This window comes from Cryptomeria japonica, chromosome 11 (assembly GCF_030272615.1).
Source record: "Cryptomeria japonica chromosome 11, Sugi_1.0, whole genome shotgun sequence".
Taxonomy (NCBI): Eukaryota; Viridiplantae; Streptophyta; class Pinopsida; order Cupressales; family Cupressaceae; genus Cryptomeria; species Cryptomeria japonica.
Genome location: NC_081415.1, coordinates 714,621,314 through 714,640,052, shown reverse-complemented (window position 1 = coordinate 714,640,052; position 18,739 = coordinate 714,621,314). Strand labels below are relative to the sequence as shown.

General features: G+C 37.7%; 1 protein-coding gene across 1 annotated transcript; it reads left to right on the top strand.

Annotated features, from left to right (window-relative positions):
• Positions 1–5,326: 5,326 nt before the first annotated feature.
• On the top strand, positions 5,327–6,400 carry LOC131860408 (uncharacterized). The gene has a single exon (XM_059214819.1). It carries the CDS (start codon positions 5,327–5,329, stop codon positions 6,398–6,400), a length of 1,074 nt encoding a protein of 357 aa, XP_059070802.1.
• The last annotated feature ends 12,339 nt before the right edge of the window (positions 6,401–18,739 follow it).

Here is an 18,739-nt window from a genome sequence, read left to right as displayed (position 1 = left end):
GAGGGAAAGTGGGTGGGATGTGCCTTTTAATGAAATATTAAGTGATTCTTGCATTTGATATTGGGCAATGCCTAAGTACTGATTTCATTAGCATGCATCATACATTCATACCTATATGTGTCCACACACACACACACATATTGTAGATGCCTAAAATTGTCCTGTCTAATTAAATAAATTTATTTATTTAATTATTTTATCCTAATTATTCTATTAATTAAATAAATATTTATTTAATTCATTCATTCATTAATCCTCTTCTAAGCCGTTTCTCATTTAAATAAATATTTTATTTATTTAATTGATCCCACTTCCTCGATTAATTAAATAAATCTTTATTTATTTAATTCATTCATTAGCCTTTTCTACCCATGACACATGCCATTCATCTCTTAATTCCTACACTACCTACCCCCTTTATCATTTTATTATTTCCTCTACCTACACTTTAATCCTAGCTGACCATTTATCTTTACACCTCTTAATCTTATCCCTTCATTTCCTAAAGTGTCTTTTATATAAGAGGATGCCTCTTTCATTATCAAACCCTAATGAGCATTCTAATCATATAATCAACTAATCAAGGTGTCTAATCAATCTTATGCAATCAAGCATTTTTGCGATCAAGCTATCAACCACATTTCCGTTCTTTTTTGAGCTCTTGTGCACACATAAAATCTGAGAGCAAATATATCAAGCAAGATCAATGGAGATATGAAGACAATGGAGATTGAAACCCTACTAAACATGTGAATGGTAATATTGCTTTATTTTGTTGATTTACATGGTCTTAGGTATCTCTATTGGTATTGGTGAATGTTTCATTGTAGGAATTAGATTGTTTGTAGTTGAATCTTTATGGTTTTACAATAGTTTAATCATCACTTTTCACCATATACATTTTGGCACGCCCAGTGGGACATGGATTTTTGTTAGATCTATGTTTTTTTGCAGGTTTTTCTAACCCTGCATTGCTATTTTGTAAAACAATTTGGAGAATAACCTTGTGCAGCTAGGGTTTTGGACACAAGATTAAGATTTTGAAGAGATTTGATCTGATTTCATAAAAAGATTGGAATTTTTGCACCAAAATTTGTTTGCAGGTTAGGGACAGTATCAGGAGTGTTCAATCCGAAATTCAAAATTTTTGGAGCATATTTTAATTTTATATGAATTTTTTATGAATTTAATTTTGAGAGCAATCAGTGAATTTTTCGGATTTTTTTACATTTTTGGAAATTTCTCATAATTATACACAGGATCTGTTCTTTTTTATTTTAATTTTGATGCAAAATAATTTGTGAAAAATCATATCTTTAAAAATTAGGGTTTTGGGGATGACCCTTTGGTGAAATGGTGGGGCTTCTTGCCTATAGTGCCTACAACCTAGGTTCAAACCCCACGGGTTTGTCTCTACCATGTTAAAAATGGAGTACCCTTACCTTGGGGAGAACCTTGGAGAAATAGTGGGGCTTCTTGCCTATGGTGCTTACATCCTTGGTTCAAACCATTAATTTTTAAAGGGCGCATGAGTAGCTGAGTTGGTGTGAAGGCGAGTCGCGAGGCATAGTGTTAGGCTAATGATCCCACTGCTATGCATCAACTCCGGTTTGATTCTCACTATTTACCATAAACCCTTTGTAAAGAGAGATGGAGCAGGGGAGGATATTAGGGCTTCAGTCCGAGGAGTTGCAGGGTTTTCAATCACAAGGGGGGCCTCCCCATGAGCGAATATTTGTAGACCAGGGTACACGGCAAATCTACAAGCAATTGCAACCTGGTAAACGACCATGGCAAAAGCCAAGTAAGGCTTGGGAGGATCTAATAGGTTTTTTTACCCCCAAAAGCAGTGGGGGGAGGAGGCGAAAGCTGGGGAGCCCAAATGTTTTAGAAGTGAGACTCTCAACAACTATGGGCATCGCAATAAAGAATACGGACCTAAAACTATCTGGCAACATTGTCAAGAAAAAGAGTGGCAACCCAAAAGAAATTTGCAGAAGATGATCAATGTCTCGGAGAATAGAGAGGGTGTGAGGCCGGAGAAAGTTTCATTGATGCTAGACAATAAAAGTTGGACCGACTCAATGGCTTTTTTCCGGGAGTGGGGTTTCTTTATGAAATACTTTGGTGACTGGTCGTTTGTGAGTAAGATGAAAGGTTGGTGTGCCGAAAACTGGAAATGCAAATTCGAACTTAAAACCCTACCAAATGGCTTATTCTTGGTAACTACGGATGATGGTAAGGATAAGCAGGGGATTTTGAATAGTGGGCCTTTCTTTATGGGTGGTAGGGGTCTGTATATTGTGGATTGGGAACCTAATTTCAATCCCCTGCTGGCGTTGTTTGAAGAGGTTCCCATCTTGCTATGTTTATATTAACCTTCCCAGAGAATACTGGAACGAGGAGTCCTCCCAAGCTTTAGGTAGCAAACTAGGGTTCTACATCAAAGCGGATGAGGCTATCGAATGAAAAGACTTCAGTATGTACACATGAATCTGCATTGGTTGGAAACCCCACAATCCACTCCCAGAACACATTGAGATCATAACCAACACAGGGAAGTGGCTACAAAAGATTGAGGTTGAGGAAACAAATGAAAGATGCAAACACTGCAAAAATTATGGACACACAGAGGAGACTTGTTTGATTGGCCCAAAAGGAAAAAATGTGGAGACAATGATCGAAGATGAGGTAATTTTTTTTGTGAGCAAAGAAAATATAATGGATGGGAAGGGAACAAAAGATGACACAACACAGCTTCTGCAACAACCTCTCTTTCAAGGGGAGGGCTCGGTGGCCAACAACAATTCACCCCATGAGGTGGTTGAAATAGTATCGGATGCTTCTCTCAGAAACAAACATATGGAGGCTACAAGTTGGGTAGAAGAAGCTATAGTAAGAGTGGAGAAAGAAGTTGAGATCCTGGATGAAGCAAAGTCCAGAGCCACACATTCCATGGAAATGGGGTTACTTTCAGAGTTAGTCAAGAACACTGAGGATGCTTAGGATTCCGCACCTGAAAAGGATGAAACTAATGAAAACAGAGATTCTGATGGCAATGATGATGAGGACGAATGGGGATGGATGGATGAGGAAGACATTCTGGAAACAAGGATTGTAGAGCAAATGGAGCTTGTGTGCAACAAGGTGCATATGGGGGAAAATAAATCCAGAGTTAGAAAGTCAAACCAATTTAGGATTTCATTGGCTGGGAGTGCTAAGGGACAAAGTAAACTGACAGTAGGGAAGGGAGTTACCCTTCCTAAAGGACAATGAAAATTATAAATTGGAATGTCAAGGGTTGTAATGCCCCTGACAAACGTCGATTGATCAAACAAGGTTTGGATCAATTAAGGCCAGATGTAGTGTTTTTACAAGAGACTAAGATGGATAAAGAGGAAGCTAGTTTTCTCATGAGATCTTGGAGCAGTGCGCGGGGGTCTTTGTGGACTTGGAGGGAGGGAGGGAGGTTTGGGTATTCTCTGGAACCCGAATAATCACAAGGTAGAGGTATTCATAGGGTCTCGCATGTGGCAGGTGTGTAAGATTCATTCCTTTCCCTTAAATGTTGATTTCATTGTGATTAATGTCTATGGCCCGTCAAAACCAATTCATCAAGGTGAATTTTGGCAACCCCTCTCTTCCGTCATTCAAAAACTGGAAGAAGGAGTTATCATTATTGGGGGTGACTTTAATGCCATTTTGGATTTAAATGATAAAATGGGGGGCAAGAGAGGACCTTCTGCATCCCAAGTAAATTTTCAAAATTTTGTGATGGGCAATGGTCTTAGGGAAGTCAAATCCAAGGAAGGCCAGTTCACATGGTCGAATCAAAGGATCTTAGGGAACCATGTAACAGAAAAGCTTGACCAGTTCTTCCTGGGAGGGCCCTGGGCGGAAACCCCTTTACTTTTTGTCTCAATTGTCCAACTGATGGTTGCCTCAGACCATTTACCAGTGGAACTCATTATTGCATTTGATGGTCCTCCCATCAGGTGCCCATTCAAATTTGAAAAGATGTGGTTGAGGGAAGGGAGCTTGAGAGATTCAATCAAAGAATGGTGGTCTGGGGCCCATGAGGTCATAGGTACTAAGGCTTTTATTTTTGTCAAGAAATTGCAATTTGTTAAGTCTAAAATCAAAGAATGGAACCGAATTAAGTTTGGCAATATTTTTGCCAATAAAAGAGATCTGGAGGAAAGGTTGGCCACATTGCAAGAGGTAATAATACAAAATGGAATGTCCTCCGAGACCTTTTTGCTGGAGCGAGATCTCAAAAAACAATACAATGAAGTTTTGGCTCGGGAAGAAATCTACTGGCGGCAAAAATCGAGGGAGTGTTGGATTAAGGAAGGGGATAGGAATACAAAATTCTTTGATAACTCAGTCAAGGCAAGAAGGTCCTGGAACAAAATCACATCCATTTATAACAGTGAAAATGTCTTGTTGGACAAATTGGAGGATATCAATAGAGAGGCATTTGATTTCTTTTTGGCATTACTATCCAAGGAGAGTAATGTCAATTTAGAGTACCAACAAAATGGGCTCAATGTTATTCCGGAGTTGATAACAGAAGCACAAAATCAGGTACTTATGAAACCCATCCAGTTTGAGGAGGTTTGGAAGGCGGTTTTTAGCATGTCGGGTGACAAAGCTCCGGGGCCGGATGGTTTCCCAACTTTTTGTATCAAACTTTCTGGGATATAGTAGGAAAAGATGTTTGGGTAGTAGTGGAGGAGTCGCAGAGTAAGGCAAATGTAGCAAAGGAACTAAATTGCACGTTACTAACCCTTATCCCCAAGGCGGATCATCCTACTTCTTTTAATGAATTTAGGCCAATTTCATTGTGTAATACCATTTATAAAGTGGTAGCGAAAGTGATTTCAAATCGGTTGAAACCAATTCTGAATCACATCATTTCAGAAGAACAAAGTGGCTTTGTCCCAGGTAGATCGATTGTTGAAGGAATAATAATTGCTCATGAAGCTATCCATGCAATATGACAAACAAAGGTGGATACAATGTTGATCAAACTAGCATCAGGAAAGCATATGACATGGTGGACTGAGAATTTATGCTCTCGGTTTTGCACAGATTTGGTTTCTCAAAAGAGTGGTTTTTTTGGATTTGGGCTTGTATAGGGGGAGTGTGGACTTTTGTTCTAGTTAATGGCAGCCCACGAGATTTCTTTCAAACTACCCATGGGATCAAACAAGGTGACCCACTATCACCCTTCCTTTTCATTATTTTGGCCAAAGTGCTGGGAAGATTAATTAGCTTTCAAAAGAAACACAGATCCTGGAAATGAATTAAAATAGCAGAGGGAATGGAGTCGATATCACATCAACAATTTGTGGATGATACCCTTCTATGCGAACAGTCTTCACTTCAAGAGGCCAAAGTAATTAGAAGGACAACAAACACCTTTTGCAGAGCTACTGGACAACAGGTCAATTGGGAAAAATCTGAAGTTCTTTTTTTCAATACCAAGGGTAACAGACAACAAGAAATATCTAACATCTTAGGAGTCAAAATGGGCACTTTACCGGGAAAATTCTTGGGTACCCCCTTATTTGGTGGGCTAAATCACACTGCTTTATGGAACAACCTTATTGATAGTTGTGCTAACTGTCTTGAGGGTTGGAAAAGTAAATGGCTCACTCTGGTTGGGCGTATTATGTTCCTTAAATTGGTTCTCTCTGCTCTTCCCATATATTCCATGACGGCTCTAAAGATTCCAAAGAAAGTGATTAGCTACATAAACAGAGGAATGAAAAAATTTCTATGGAATGGCAAAGAGACAACTTACAAAATCCCCTTGGTTGCGTGGGATAAAGTTTGTCAATCCAAACAGGCAAGGGGTTTAGGATTCTGGAACTGGACTCTGCTAAATCAAGCAATGGGGGCAAAATTGATATGGCAGATTTATTCTCACCAAAATCAGAAGTGGACACAAATCTTAAAACACAAGTATCTTGATCAGATGAGCAGAGAACGTATATTTACCATCAATGCCCTACCTAAAGGCTCTGCTATCTGGAACTTTATCGTTTCTTGTAGACATGTTATTACTGAGCACATCACTTGGGAATTAGACAATGGGACATCGGCCAAGTTCTGGACGGATTCTTGGGATGGGAGGCTAGCTCTCTCTGAGAGACAAAGTCTTGAGGATATCAAACAGGTCACCAATGCTCAGTGGGGAGAGAAGGTAGGGGATTTTCTTACAAAAAGTAGGGTTCATGGGGTAGACCTTTGTGAGTGGAAGGAGGTGGATAACCTTCCTTTGACATCACATCACAAAGATCTTTTGAAGACCATCATGCAGGAGTACACGCCAACCTTATCTAATAAGGAAGATACTCTTAGATGGTGTGGATCAAAATCAGGGCAGTACTAGGTCAAAGATCCGGTATAGTATTTTAGAAAAATTGGAAGGTAGAAAGGACTGGCCAATTAAACTGTTATGGAGTTCCCCTATCCTCCCAAAAGCAGGAGCCTTCTCCTGGCTGGTTATGAAAAGACACATCCTGACAGGGGAAAGATTGTGTAGATTGGGCTTCCTGGGCCCTTTTAGATGCATTTTGTGCAAGAAGGCAGAAGAATATTTGGACCACCTGCTACTACAATGTGAGGAAGCACAGAAGGTATGGAGCTTCCTACTGGGTAAGCTGGGTTGGACCGTCTCGTTACCCAATTCAAATTTTGACCTCTTCTCAGGCTGGAATCTACCTAGTCACAAGTATGTTTTCTCTAGTCTATGGTTAGTAGCCCCCTCCCTTGTTGTATGGAAGATCTGGAAGGAGATAAATAGGAGAATTTTCCAAGAAAAAGAAGAATCAGTGGGGAGCTTGTGTTCAAGGGTAGAAAGAGAAATAGTTGAATCTGTATATGTGGCGGCTAGGAACCATAACCTGGCAAAACACCCTTTCACTAATGAAGACAGAGACATTCAATTGAACTAGCCTTTTGTGGATTGCCAACTTGTTAATGGGTGTTTGGGGGCTAATCCTTCATCAGATAAAGGGGAGGTCATATGGGAGCCACCTAGCAAGGAATGGATAAAAATAAATTTTGATGGTGCTTCTAGAGGAAACCCAAGAATCTCAGGTGTTAGGGTAGTGGCGAGGAATGATAAAGGATCTATCCTTTTCAAAGGAGCACGAGGTCTGCAGGATGGTACGAATAACGAAGTGGAGGATCAAGCAACACTTCTGGCAACTAAGTTGGCCTTAAATATGAAAGTCCAACGATTGCATTTGGAAGGAGACTCTCAGGTGGTCATTATTGCAATTACTAAAGGCAACACTCCATCCTGGAAATTATCTCGTTGGGTGTATATTATCTGAGAGAAACTCAAATCTTTTGAGGAATTTTGTGTCTCCCACGTTAGGCAAGGTGCAAATACAGTGGCAGATCTACTCTCCAATATTGGTTGTGACATGGATAGTTATATGGCCAAGTGGTGGAATGGAGACGATAGATTATGGAAGTGGTCTTAAATGCAGTCCTAGAAATATGTAGCCAACAACATGCACGCAAGGAAGCCCGTTATGGCAAGTACATCCCGCGAGCTGGATTTTTCTATTAAAAGTGGCAGTTGTCCATGGCAGACAACACGTTTTAGAGAAGGTGGCGGAGTGCAACAAATCTGTCATGTAATCTCATGGCCTTTAATCCACCATGCCTGCATTTATTTCCCAGCTCAAACGACAACGAAGGAATTTAATTCCTTTGGTTTGCGAGCTAGTGGTTGCGTTTGTATTTAGTGTAATTTTTAATGGTTTTTATGTCATTTGTATTGTAGAAGTTGGAGTGAATACACTGTGCAGGTTTCATGGAAGCAAATTTCACTCTGCGAACCGAGAAGAAGTTGGTGTCATTCCTGGGCAAAGTATCGGAGAAGAGGATGCAGGGGCTCTTCAGATACAAGGAGGAGAAACTATGGAGTGTGGCGCACCTTATGTTTGCAGAAGAGGTATCGCACATCCACTTCCGCTACCGGACAAACATGGAGGTGTATTCCTTGTTTTTGGCATGGGCATGCGAGTTTGAGCTGAAGGTGGAGAAAATCAGGGTCACTTTGACAAAATTAATTGGCGGGGAGTATCTAATCAACCTCGACTCCATTCTGGAGCGGGTAGTGCCCCAGATAGGTGTTCGCATCAAGGAAGGTGATGACCAGGAGGAGCTATTGTCATTTGTTCATGGACCAGAGGATGACATAAAGGACCAATGTCACGAACGTGCTCGCATTGGTTGGGAAGCCATGAAGCTCTGTGTTAAACTCATTAGGACGGATGAAGTCTTGAAGGATTTAAAGGTTACGGCACAGATGGAGGTTGTGAGGGAATTGAGAGACAGGTTCGAGGAAGGGTGGGTTGTTCAATTGTTGGCGATCTTGGAAGGTGACCCCGACTTTGGATGCTTGGAATGCATACCAAAGATGAAAAGCGAAGCGGCAAGGGGTAAATCTTTGGCTGATAAGGTGGATGGGGAGAAGGAGAACCAGAGCGAGAGCGAGTGAGTGGCCATTTGGCCATTTTTTTTCCATGCTCCTTTAAATATACTGTTAATTAGTTGTTTTTAGTCATATGTTTGTAATATTTGGTGCGGAGATGCTTTGGACTGGTTCCCTTTTTGGTTTTGCATTTGTATGGCTGTAGAATAGGTTATGGCTATGGATATTTTGGGTCATTGTTTACAGCAATTAATTGGCCTATGGATGTTGGTGGTTGTATATCTTTTATTTCTAAATTAATATAATACAAAAATTACCGATCAAAAAAAAAATAGGGTTTTGAAATATTTTGATCATATCTCACAAACTACTTGAAATTTTTGCAGGAAATTTTTTATGCATGTTGTTAAGGGTATCAGGCATTTCCAGTAAAAAATGCAAATTTTTTCGGATCAATTTTGAATTTTTTATGATTTTTCATAAAAAAAATTTTTTTTTGAAGCAAATTAGCAAATTTTGTGGATTTTCTTACATTTCTGGAAATGTCTTGAAATTTTACAGGTGTTCTATTTTTTATGATGCAAAATAACTCATGGAAAATTAGATCTTTGAATCTATCAAAAAATGTCTTGTCGAAGGCCCCTATTTCATAAAGTCTTCTGGGATTTCTAAAAATTTACCTAACTTGTGTGCTTGCAGGAGGGGTATTATTTCACAACTACTAATAATTTTGTTGCAGGACATTTGGTAACTATTTGATTTAAAAATTTCTTGCTTTGTCTTGTTTAGTCTAGAAAACACTTCCATTGGTGCTCTAAAATTAACAAGTGTCTTTTGTGTCTTGAGCAATAGGCTCTTTTTGTTTCCTTTTAGAGGGTCTGCCTCCCAAGTAGCCCATAAGGCCAAGTGAGAGAGAACGACCCAAGTGGTAACAAGCTAAAGCCAATCTCTTCCAAGCCACTATAAATAAATGTGTTTGTGACGAAAGTTGCAAGCAACAAGTGTTGATTAGTTCATACCGACGACATGTCTCCCCATAAACCCTATAGAGCACAACTTCTATAGGCTGGGAGCCTTCCTTAATGGATCGTATGCCACCGCATGTATGGCCACTCAAAGGGATACCCTTAAGACACCTTTTGTGTTAGAAGCCAAAAACCTTCTAGTTGTTGGCACAGGAGGTCGGACCTCTGAAGCAACTCACATTCTTACGGTTCTTAGTAGAGATACAAAGTTCACCATGGGGAGTTTTCGTGGGGACTAGTGCTTGGCTACCCTGGAGAAGTGAGTTCCGAGGGTGGAGCCAGTGGGGTCAAGCATCTAAGTATTTGCTTTGAATTGCGTAGCTCAAGGTAACCCCCCAAGTGACATTCAACAACTATTGTCCCGACCAACCCTGGGATTTGTGCTTGCATGATCAAAACACTCAAACTTTTTCAATCAAAACAAAGAAACATTGTGTCTGTCGTGTTTTCAAGTGTATGCAAAAACATTTCACATTATACTTCACATTTGGAAACATTTTGGATCCTTAAGAAAAAACGCTTTCAAACATTGAGTCTTCATGGCCATTGTGTCTTCTTGCCACTAAAATTCAAAACATTGAAATTTGGTCACATTCAACAACTTCACAATTGGACAGAATTGTAAAACATTTTCAAAATAACGTTTAGGTTTACTTAAACTGTGTCTATGTTCAGAACTATGAAATTGCAAAATATTTGTCAAGAGAAAAAGGAGTTAAGTTTTTTAGATTCAAAGAGCTTCTAAGGTTGTTTCCTATAGGGATTCATTCTTCAGTCAACCTGTCTTGGTCATACACAGTCAATCATTTTCCTTCACTTGCATTTCCCTCACATATATCTTCCAAATTTGAGTCAAAAGGTTACTTTGCTTGTTCTCATCAAACTTTGCAAACATACCATAACACAACACTAGGTGAGTCCCACATCAAGATCCATTGTCTTAAGATCTCATTTGGTCTTCTTGAGTCAAGTTCAACTTACCTCACCAAGAGATCCATCGTCTCTTTGGAAGCCACACCTTACTCTCAAACATACATACCTAGAGTCAAGGTCAACTTACCTCATCAAGAGATCCATCATCTCTTTGGAAGCCACGCCTTACTCTCCTACTTTGGTCTTACACTCTTGGACGTTGCAATTTTACCCTAGGTTCATGTACACTTCATACACTCTTGGTATTCCATAGTATTTGCATCTTCATACTACCTTTCCATTTGGTCAAGGCTTTAGTCCATGGTTGAAACCCGTTCACAAAGGTCTAGAAGGGAAGCCAAAGAAGCTTTGAGGTCTTTAAACATGAGTACCTGTGAGTTTGATGGCGACGAATTCTACAATCCATTTGAACACCGCAGTAATATACGAGACAATGACAACAATGACAATAACAATATAAATGATAATGACAATGACAATGCATTTGTGTATTCTGCAAAAGTTGAGGAAACTATCATGGATCCCCATTTTAATAGATTGGTTCAAGAAATCAAGAAAAGGCATAGACAATATTTCCTACAAGTCATGGCACAAAGTGGGACAAGAATACCTCATGGATTTGATATGTCACAAATTTTGGAAGATGATCCAACTCAAGCAAATCAAGTTTAACACAAGACAAAGGAGGCCCAATAGTGGTAGTAAGAAAGCGCGTCTCGTGCTTGAGTCACCTTCATCCCTATTTCAAAAACCTAAGATTCCAAACACATACACACATTCTCATGCTGGTTATGATAGAACCTCTCATGAGCAATCCCATAGTCGTCCTTTACCATGGAGAAGAACTACCACCGTGCATGACCATGATGATACCCAAGATAATACCAATGTATACACTTACACTCAATCGAACATTCAAAATCATGACACAAGGAGACCCCGTGTCAGATTTGGGGGCAATATCCAAGATCACTCTTATGACACCTCATATCCCCATGGTCATGACATGTATCGACCTAGACCTAGTGCTCCTCACTATAATACCATACCAAGTGGTCCATATCCAAGCTATAATTATATCCCTCCTCCATATGAACACATCTATGATCAATACCATACATATATGCATTATATCCCTCCTCCTCTGCCCAATGGCTCAGGCATGGGACTAGCTCAAAGAGAAAAGACACCACCCAAGAATGACTTGCAACAATAGATAAAGGACTTACAAAAGCAAATGGTGGACATGAATACATCAAAGCAACAATACACAATGAAGGACATATGTCCTTACCCATTTGATAGAAGCATTCCAATGCCTCCATTCCCTCCATATTTTGTAACACTAAATTTTGATAAATATAAAGGCAAAGGGGATCCTAAGGCACACATAAGACAGTTTTTCACAACTTGTGTTGAGGTAGCAGCAGAAGAAACATACTTGATGAGATTGTTCCCACCAAGCTTAGGTGAAATAGCTATGGAATGGTTCTCCCAACTTCCACCTGGAATTAAGTCATGGGGTGATCTAGCAGAGGCTTTCATACAATATTTGTCATACAACATTGAAATAGATGTGTCAGTAGCCACCTTATGCAATACTAAGAAGAAACATGGGGAATCCTTCTCTTCATTTTTATAGCAATGGAGAGATCTTTCTAGTCGATGCTATTGTGATATACCACAAAAACAAATGGTAGAAATGTTCACACAAAACGTCAACAAGGATATCCGATATGAGCTAAGAAAAGCTTGTTTGTCAACCTTCAAAGAGGTCATTGAAAAGGAATGGCGTTAGAAAAAGTCCTTATTGAACAAGGTATCATCAAGATATTCAAACAGAACAAAGAGGAATCAAATGGGAAAGACAACCCCCATTTTTGGAACAAGAATAAGAATACAGTCAATGATGGGGTAGTAGATGCAAATATCGTGAAACCAAAAATAACCTTCCCCGGTGCAAGTTCTTCCAATATGGACAATCAAGTGAATAATCAAAAGCAATCAAAACCTTGAAGAAAGTAAACTCCATTGGGAGAGCCAATTGAAACAACATTCAAGAAGTTAGTGGCAAACAAGCTCATAACACTACCAAATAATCTAAACCAAATTGATGGAATGATGATGACTATTGTGAATATCACAAGAGTAAAGGGCATTTAACTACCAATTGTCACAGATTGAAGAATATCATACAAGATCTCATTGACAGAGGTGACATAGAATTTGATGGTCACACCTCCAATGAAGAGCATTGGATGTTCAAAGAGAGATTTCCTAAAAATGACAAGGGGAAAGCCAAAACTATAGATAATCAAATCAATTATACCAAGATGCCCTATGATTATGATTCCATTGTTAATCACATTTCAATGGATAATCATGTTTCTACTATCATTATAAAGGATAAAACTCCCAAAGGTCCTACCCAAAGGAGTTAATTTGTTTTGAAAGGAATTGGACCATCTTCATCATCTTCTAAAAATGAAACCTCTGAATGTAATGTCACAACTTGTTGAGGCAAAGTCACCTTGCAAGGCGTTCCATCTAAGAACATGGCCTCTTCATCCACAAAGAATGAGTATGACCTTGTAGATCAGCTAGGGAAGACACCCACCCTCATTTCCATCCTTGATCTTTTATGCATATCCCCCACACATAAAGCCATCCTTGATAAAACTTTGAGAGAGACATTTGTACCCACTGATCTGAACGTGGACCAGTTTCAAGCCATGGTGGGATACCTTTCTATTCTGCATACCCTCACATTTACAAAAGTCGATGATGCATTCATAACCCAACCTCATAATGCACCTCTACATATTGAAGCCTTTATATATAAAAACCGAATAAAACGAGTCTTGATAGATGGGGGAGCAGGTTTGAACATTTATAGATTGAACACTATTAAACAATTGGGATATTCTAAAAAGGTTGTGAATTCTATGCATGCAATTACCATTAAAGCATATGATGATGAAGAGAGCTCATCCAAGGGCACAATCACCTTACCTCTCAGAGTTGGGCCAGTTATGAAGGATGTAGTATGTCAAGTCCTTGATTTAGAGCTCAGATACAATATACTCTTGGGACGTCCATGGATTCATGAAATGAGATTTTTTCCCTCAACATATCATAAGTGTATCAAATTTCCACACAATGGAGTTGAAGTGACTGTTAATGGTGATCTTAATCCATTCATATATTGAAAAAACCTACGGTCAAAATCATAAACAATAATACCAACCAATAGAGAAGCAACTCCATCTTTAGCATATGTTGATCCTGAATCATTGAAAGCTTCTACATCAAAACAAGCAGAGCTAAAAGAAAAGTTAAAGGTTAAAGACATGGGATGTGGTGAGCATATCTTTCATGTTGATCAACTCCCAATATCTCCTAACACATTTATTCGACAAGAACAACCTACAAATAATTTGCAATGCCAAGGAATTGGGTACGAAGCACCTACTGTTATGGCTACTAAGTCTAAATGAAAATCTCCTCTAGTGGTGCAAGTATCTCTTGATATCAATAGTCCTAAGAGTGGTTCCAGTGAAGAATCTATTGAATATATCGCCAACCCTCTTGAGAACTCACATAGCTTTACCATTTCATCTGTTCATTCCATTTCCACTCCTCTCCCAGTCTTGAATCAATAGAATTACAAAAGCCCTTACTCATTAGGGATAAAAAATCAAGCTTTGAAAAGAAAAATCTAAAAGTAAAAAATAAAGAAAAGTCCTTTAGTGCAACCAAAATCAAAATCTATTGGACTCTGCAAAAATCAAGGTCAATGAAAAAAATATTATGAAAGAAAAAGAGAAAGAAATGATCTCCCCTAATATCAAAATAACTGGGGGCAAAAGTTCTACAATTTTAAGTCAAAAAGAATACTTGTTGATCCTAAGTCTCCATCATGTCATGATACTTTCACTTCTTTTTGCAATCATAAGCCTTCATCACTCATCCACGTGTTCTGCACATCCTTTCCCTTCTGGTGATACATCATGGACCTTTAATGGAACTTCCTTGAAGGACTTTGTTATTAGGGATGCCCAAAATTCTTTAGGTGACACGCATATGAGACTGTGTAGTCTACACGCTAGTAATTCTATCATAGTTCCCTTATCAAGGAAGACAATCACTCGAGCTACACATCATTCAGTCAAGGAACAATGCAGCTATAATCATAAGGTGAAGTCTCATACATTTGAGGTGGATTACATAGTATTGAGACAGAATCCTAGAAATCAATAGGACCGAGAAAAGAAAGGAAAATTTGAACCAAATTGGCTTGGTCCTTACATCATCACATCAGTCTACAGATCAGATGCATATTAGCTCTCAACACCAAATGGGGAACCTTTGGAGGATCCTATCAACAACATGCACCTTCACAGGTTTTACACATACCTCTTTAGAATATCCTAATTCAAAAATCATAAAAATATAAAACTTGTTACTTGGTGAAAACCTGGCAAACAGGCACCTTGTGACACAAAAAAATAATTAAAATAAAAAAAAGTAAAGAGAAATAAATTCGTCCAATAGTGAAAATCATTTTGGTGGTGCCCTGGGCAAGTACCATGGTGGAAACCAGGTTACTGGTGCCATGTGTAGAGACATTTCTCCTCCCTCCTTCGGGATTCAATCTCATCCTTTCTTCTTGCACACACTCACAGCCTATCCATCCATGATAAATTTATCCATTCCCATCATGGCTTGTTATTGATCTACCTAAGATTAGTTATCCATAAATAATAAACCTCCACTTTTTCCCTTTCTTTCCATAATAAATCAGGTCCAATCTATAACTGGGGCAAAAATCCTAAATCTAGTGATGAAAGTGGTACCCTGAGCATCACATGTTTTGAGGAGCATTGTCTTTTCATTCCTCCTTTTCTCTTATAGTTTGTAATAAAAAGATAATTTGCATCGCCAATCCACAATAAAGTTCCATTCGTCTTCGCAATAAAATATCAGTTTCATGGATTCAGTCAGTTTCAGATGAGACACAAGTAGTAGTGGGATTTCAACAAATCAAATCTTTAAACAGACTTTGGAAACAACATGGTTTTCAACATTATCTGTCCTTTATCAGGATGACAACATGGTGACCAAATCAAACATGTTAACATGGGTGGAAAGAAACACAAATAACTTGAGGACTTTGTTGTGTGTTGGTGTCAAGTCTTGGTTTTCTTTTGATTTTATGTTTTGGTGACATTTCTTTTATCTTTTCCGGGATGTCTCTGACTAGAGATTCTATCTCTAGGATGTCTTTGACTAGAAAGGCGAGGATGGGATATGTTCACCTATTGTTTTGTTGTATGTGGATTGTCTCTCGGTAATTCTATGACTTGTCCAAGGATATGAGGACGTTGTGAGTCTAGTGTGAACTGGGGCATTCCTTATTTGCGACTATCTGATCTCCAGGCAAACGGGTACAATGACTTTCTGGGTCGAACCTATTCCTCGATTGTCATAACCTATTTTCCATAATAAATCTCAATAATGATAAAGCACAAGAAGCTCTTTCACTTCCATATCTTCTACCTTCCATCTCCCTTTCGTGATTGACCTCCATCATCCTTCCTTGAGTCCATGTAGCCCGTTATCACATGACTGAGTATAATGACACGCCAAAAATATCTGCATTTCACGTAGTTTCCACCTGCATCATCACATGATAGCATATCTCATTTCATACATACATATAGATATCACAATCGCATCACATCTTGCATATATCATTGGCTAGTATTTGCATCTGCATATAAACCCTAAAAAAGAACAAAAATATATTGCATTTCATCATGTACATATTTGTATCCATATCATAAGCATCATAAAATCATCATAAAGCATATAGAAACATAAACACATATAACACATGCATATAACTGTCGCAAGGAATGAGTAATCTCATATATATATATATATATATATATATATATATATATATATATATATATATATATATATATATATATATATATATATATATATATATATATATATATATATATATATATATATATATATATATATCTGTGTGTGTATGTGTGTGTGTATTTGTGTGTGTGTGTGTGTGTTAAAAATAAAGTGTAATGATATAATGATGTCAAAATCATATGGCTACAATATCACCCAAAGGTGTCTACATCATCATACAAAAACTTATACAACCTAGATTATCTCGTATGTCCCCTCTTGCAGACCTTACAGAACCATCTTTTCACCAAAGCAGTTAACAGTCTTGTTTTTGCCCAAATCTCAGGAATATACATAATGTATCTCAAACTGATCTCCTTGATCACAGTGTGGTTCTCGACAGTTAAATTTGTACGTAACTGTTGTGTCACATGGAATGGCTCTCTAGACTCAATCTGGGGTAAGCACTCCTGCATCCAATCAAATCAATCGTGTCAATCCTAATGGTATTCATGTTCATCACATAGTGTTGCTTATCTTATCCTATCCTAGCCTAGTGGTCTGTATGTCCATTACATGGTGTTGCTCATCGGGCTCTATCCTAGTGCTTATGTTTATCACATAGCGTTGCATCCTAGTGTATATTTTTATCACATTGCGCTATATCCTATTTTGCTTAAGCACTCGCTGGATTTTATCAATTCAATGGCTTATCCTATATTCAGCTTAGCAAACCTACGTGTTTTAGGGCACCTATTGAGTGAATCCTCTCAACAACTTATCCAATTGGCAACATATGTTTATCACGGAATTGTCAATTCTAGCCTTGTTTTCAGTTTGTCTTCCCTAGGGAACTTGTTTGAGTGAATCCTCTCAGCAGCTTATCCAATTGATAGTGTATGTTCATCACACAAGTATCAATTTTGGCCTTTTAAGACATAGACACGATTCTATTGATTCCTCTTGAATCAATCTTTTTCCTGTTGGACCTTGTCATCCTATCTTGTCAGTCATTTTTAGCCTTTCTTTCTTATCAAGAGATTGTCTGCGATCTTTTCAAACATTCTCATCCAATCTCCCGAGGGAGCATATCATTCCCGTCATGGGGCAACGCGACAAGTTGCATTGTCTCAAAGAGGGGCAAAATATAGACACCTAAAATTGTCCTGTCTAATTAAATAAATATTTTTATTTATTTAATTATTTTATCCTAAGTCTTCTATTAATTAAATAAATCTTTATTTATTTAATGAATTCATTAATCCTCTTCTAAGTCTTTCTCATTTAAATAAATACTTTTATTTATTTAAATTGTCTTTTTTATAAATTAAATAAATATTTTATTTATTTAATTGATCTCACTTCCTCCATTAATTAAATAAATCTTTATTTATTTAATTAATTCATTAGCCTTTTCTACCCATGACACATGTCATTCATCTCTTAATTCCTACACTACCTACCCCCTCTATCATTTTATTATTTCCTCTACCTACCCTTTAATCCTAGCCGACCATTTATCTTTACACCCCTTAATCTTATCCCTCTATTTCCTAAAGTGTCTTTTATATAAGAGGATGCTTCTTTCATTATCAAACCCTAATGAGCATTCTAATCATCTAATCAGGTAATCAAGGTTTCTAATCAATCTTATGCAATCAAGCCTTTTTGCGATCAAGCTTTCAACCACATTTTCGTTCTTTATTGAGCTCTTGTGCACACATAAAATCTGAGAGCAAATATATCAAGCAAGATCAATGGAGATAGGAAGACAATGGAGATTGAAACCCTATTAGACATGTGAATGGTAATACTGATTTATTTTTGTTGATTTGCATGATCTTAGGTATCTCTATTGGTATTGGTGAATGTTTCATTGTAGGACTTAGATTGTTTGTGGTTGAATCTTTATGGTTTTACAATAGTTTAATTATCACTTTTCACCACACACACACACACACACACAGATATATATATATATATATATATATATATATATATATATATATACATGTATATGTATATGTATATGTATACACACACACACACACACATGTATATGTATACATATACATATATGTATATGTATATGTATATACATATATGTATATGTATGTGTATATACATATATGTATATGTATGTGTATGTATATGTATATGTATACACACACACACACAGATATATATATATATATATATCTGTGTGTGTGTGTGTGTGTGTGCACACATATAAGAAACATAATACAGATTTGTTTGTATATAAGATCAAGAAACATAATGCAAATTCATTTGTATACGAAGATCAAAGAAACATAATGCAGATTTATTTGTATACAATAAAATGAATCAAACTATAGATTTCACAACCAACCAAATTAAATAT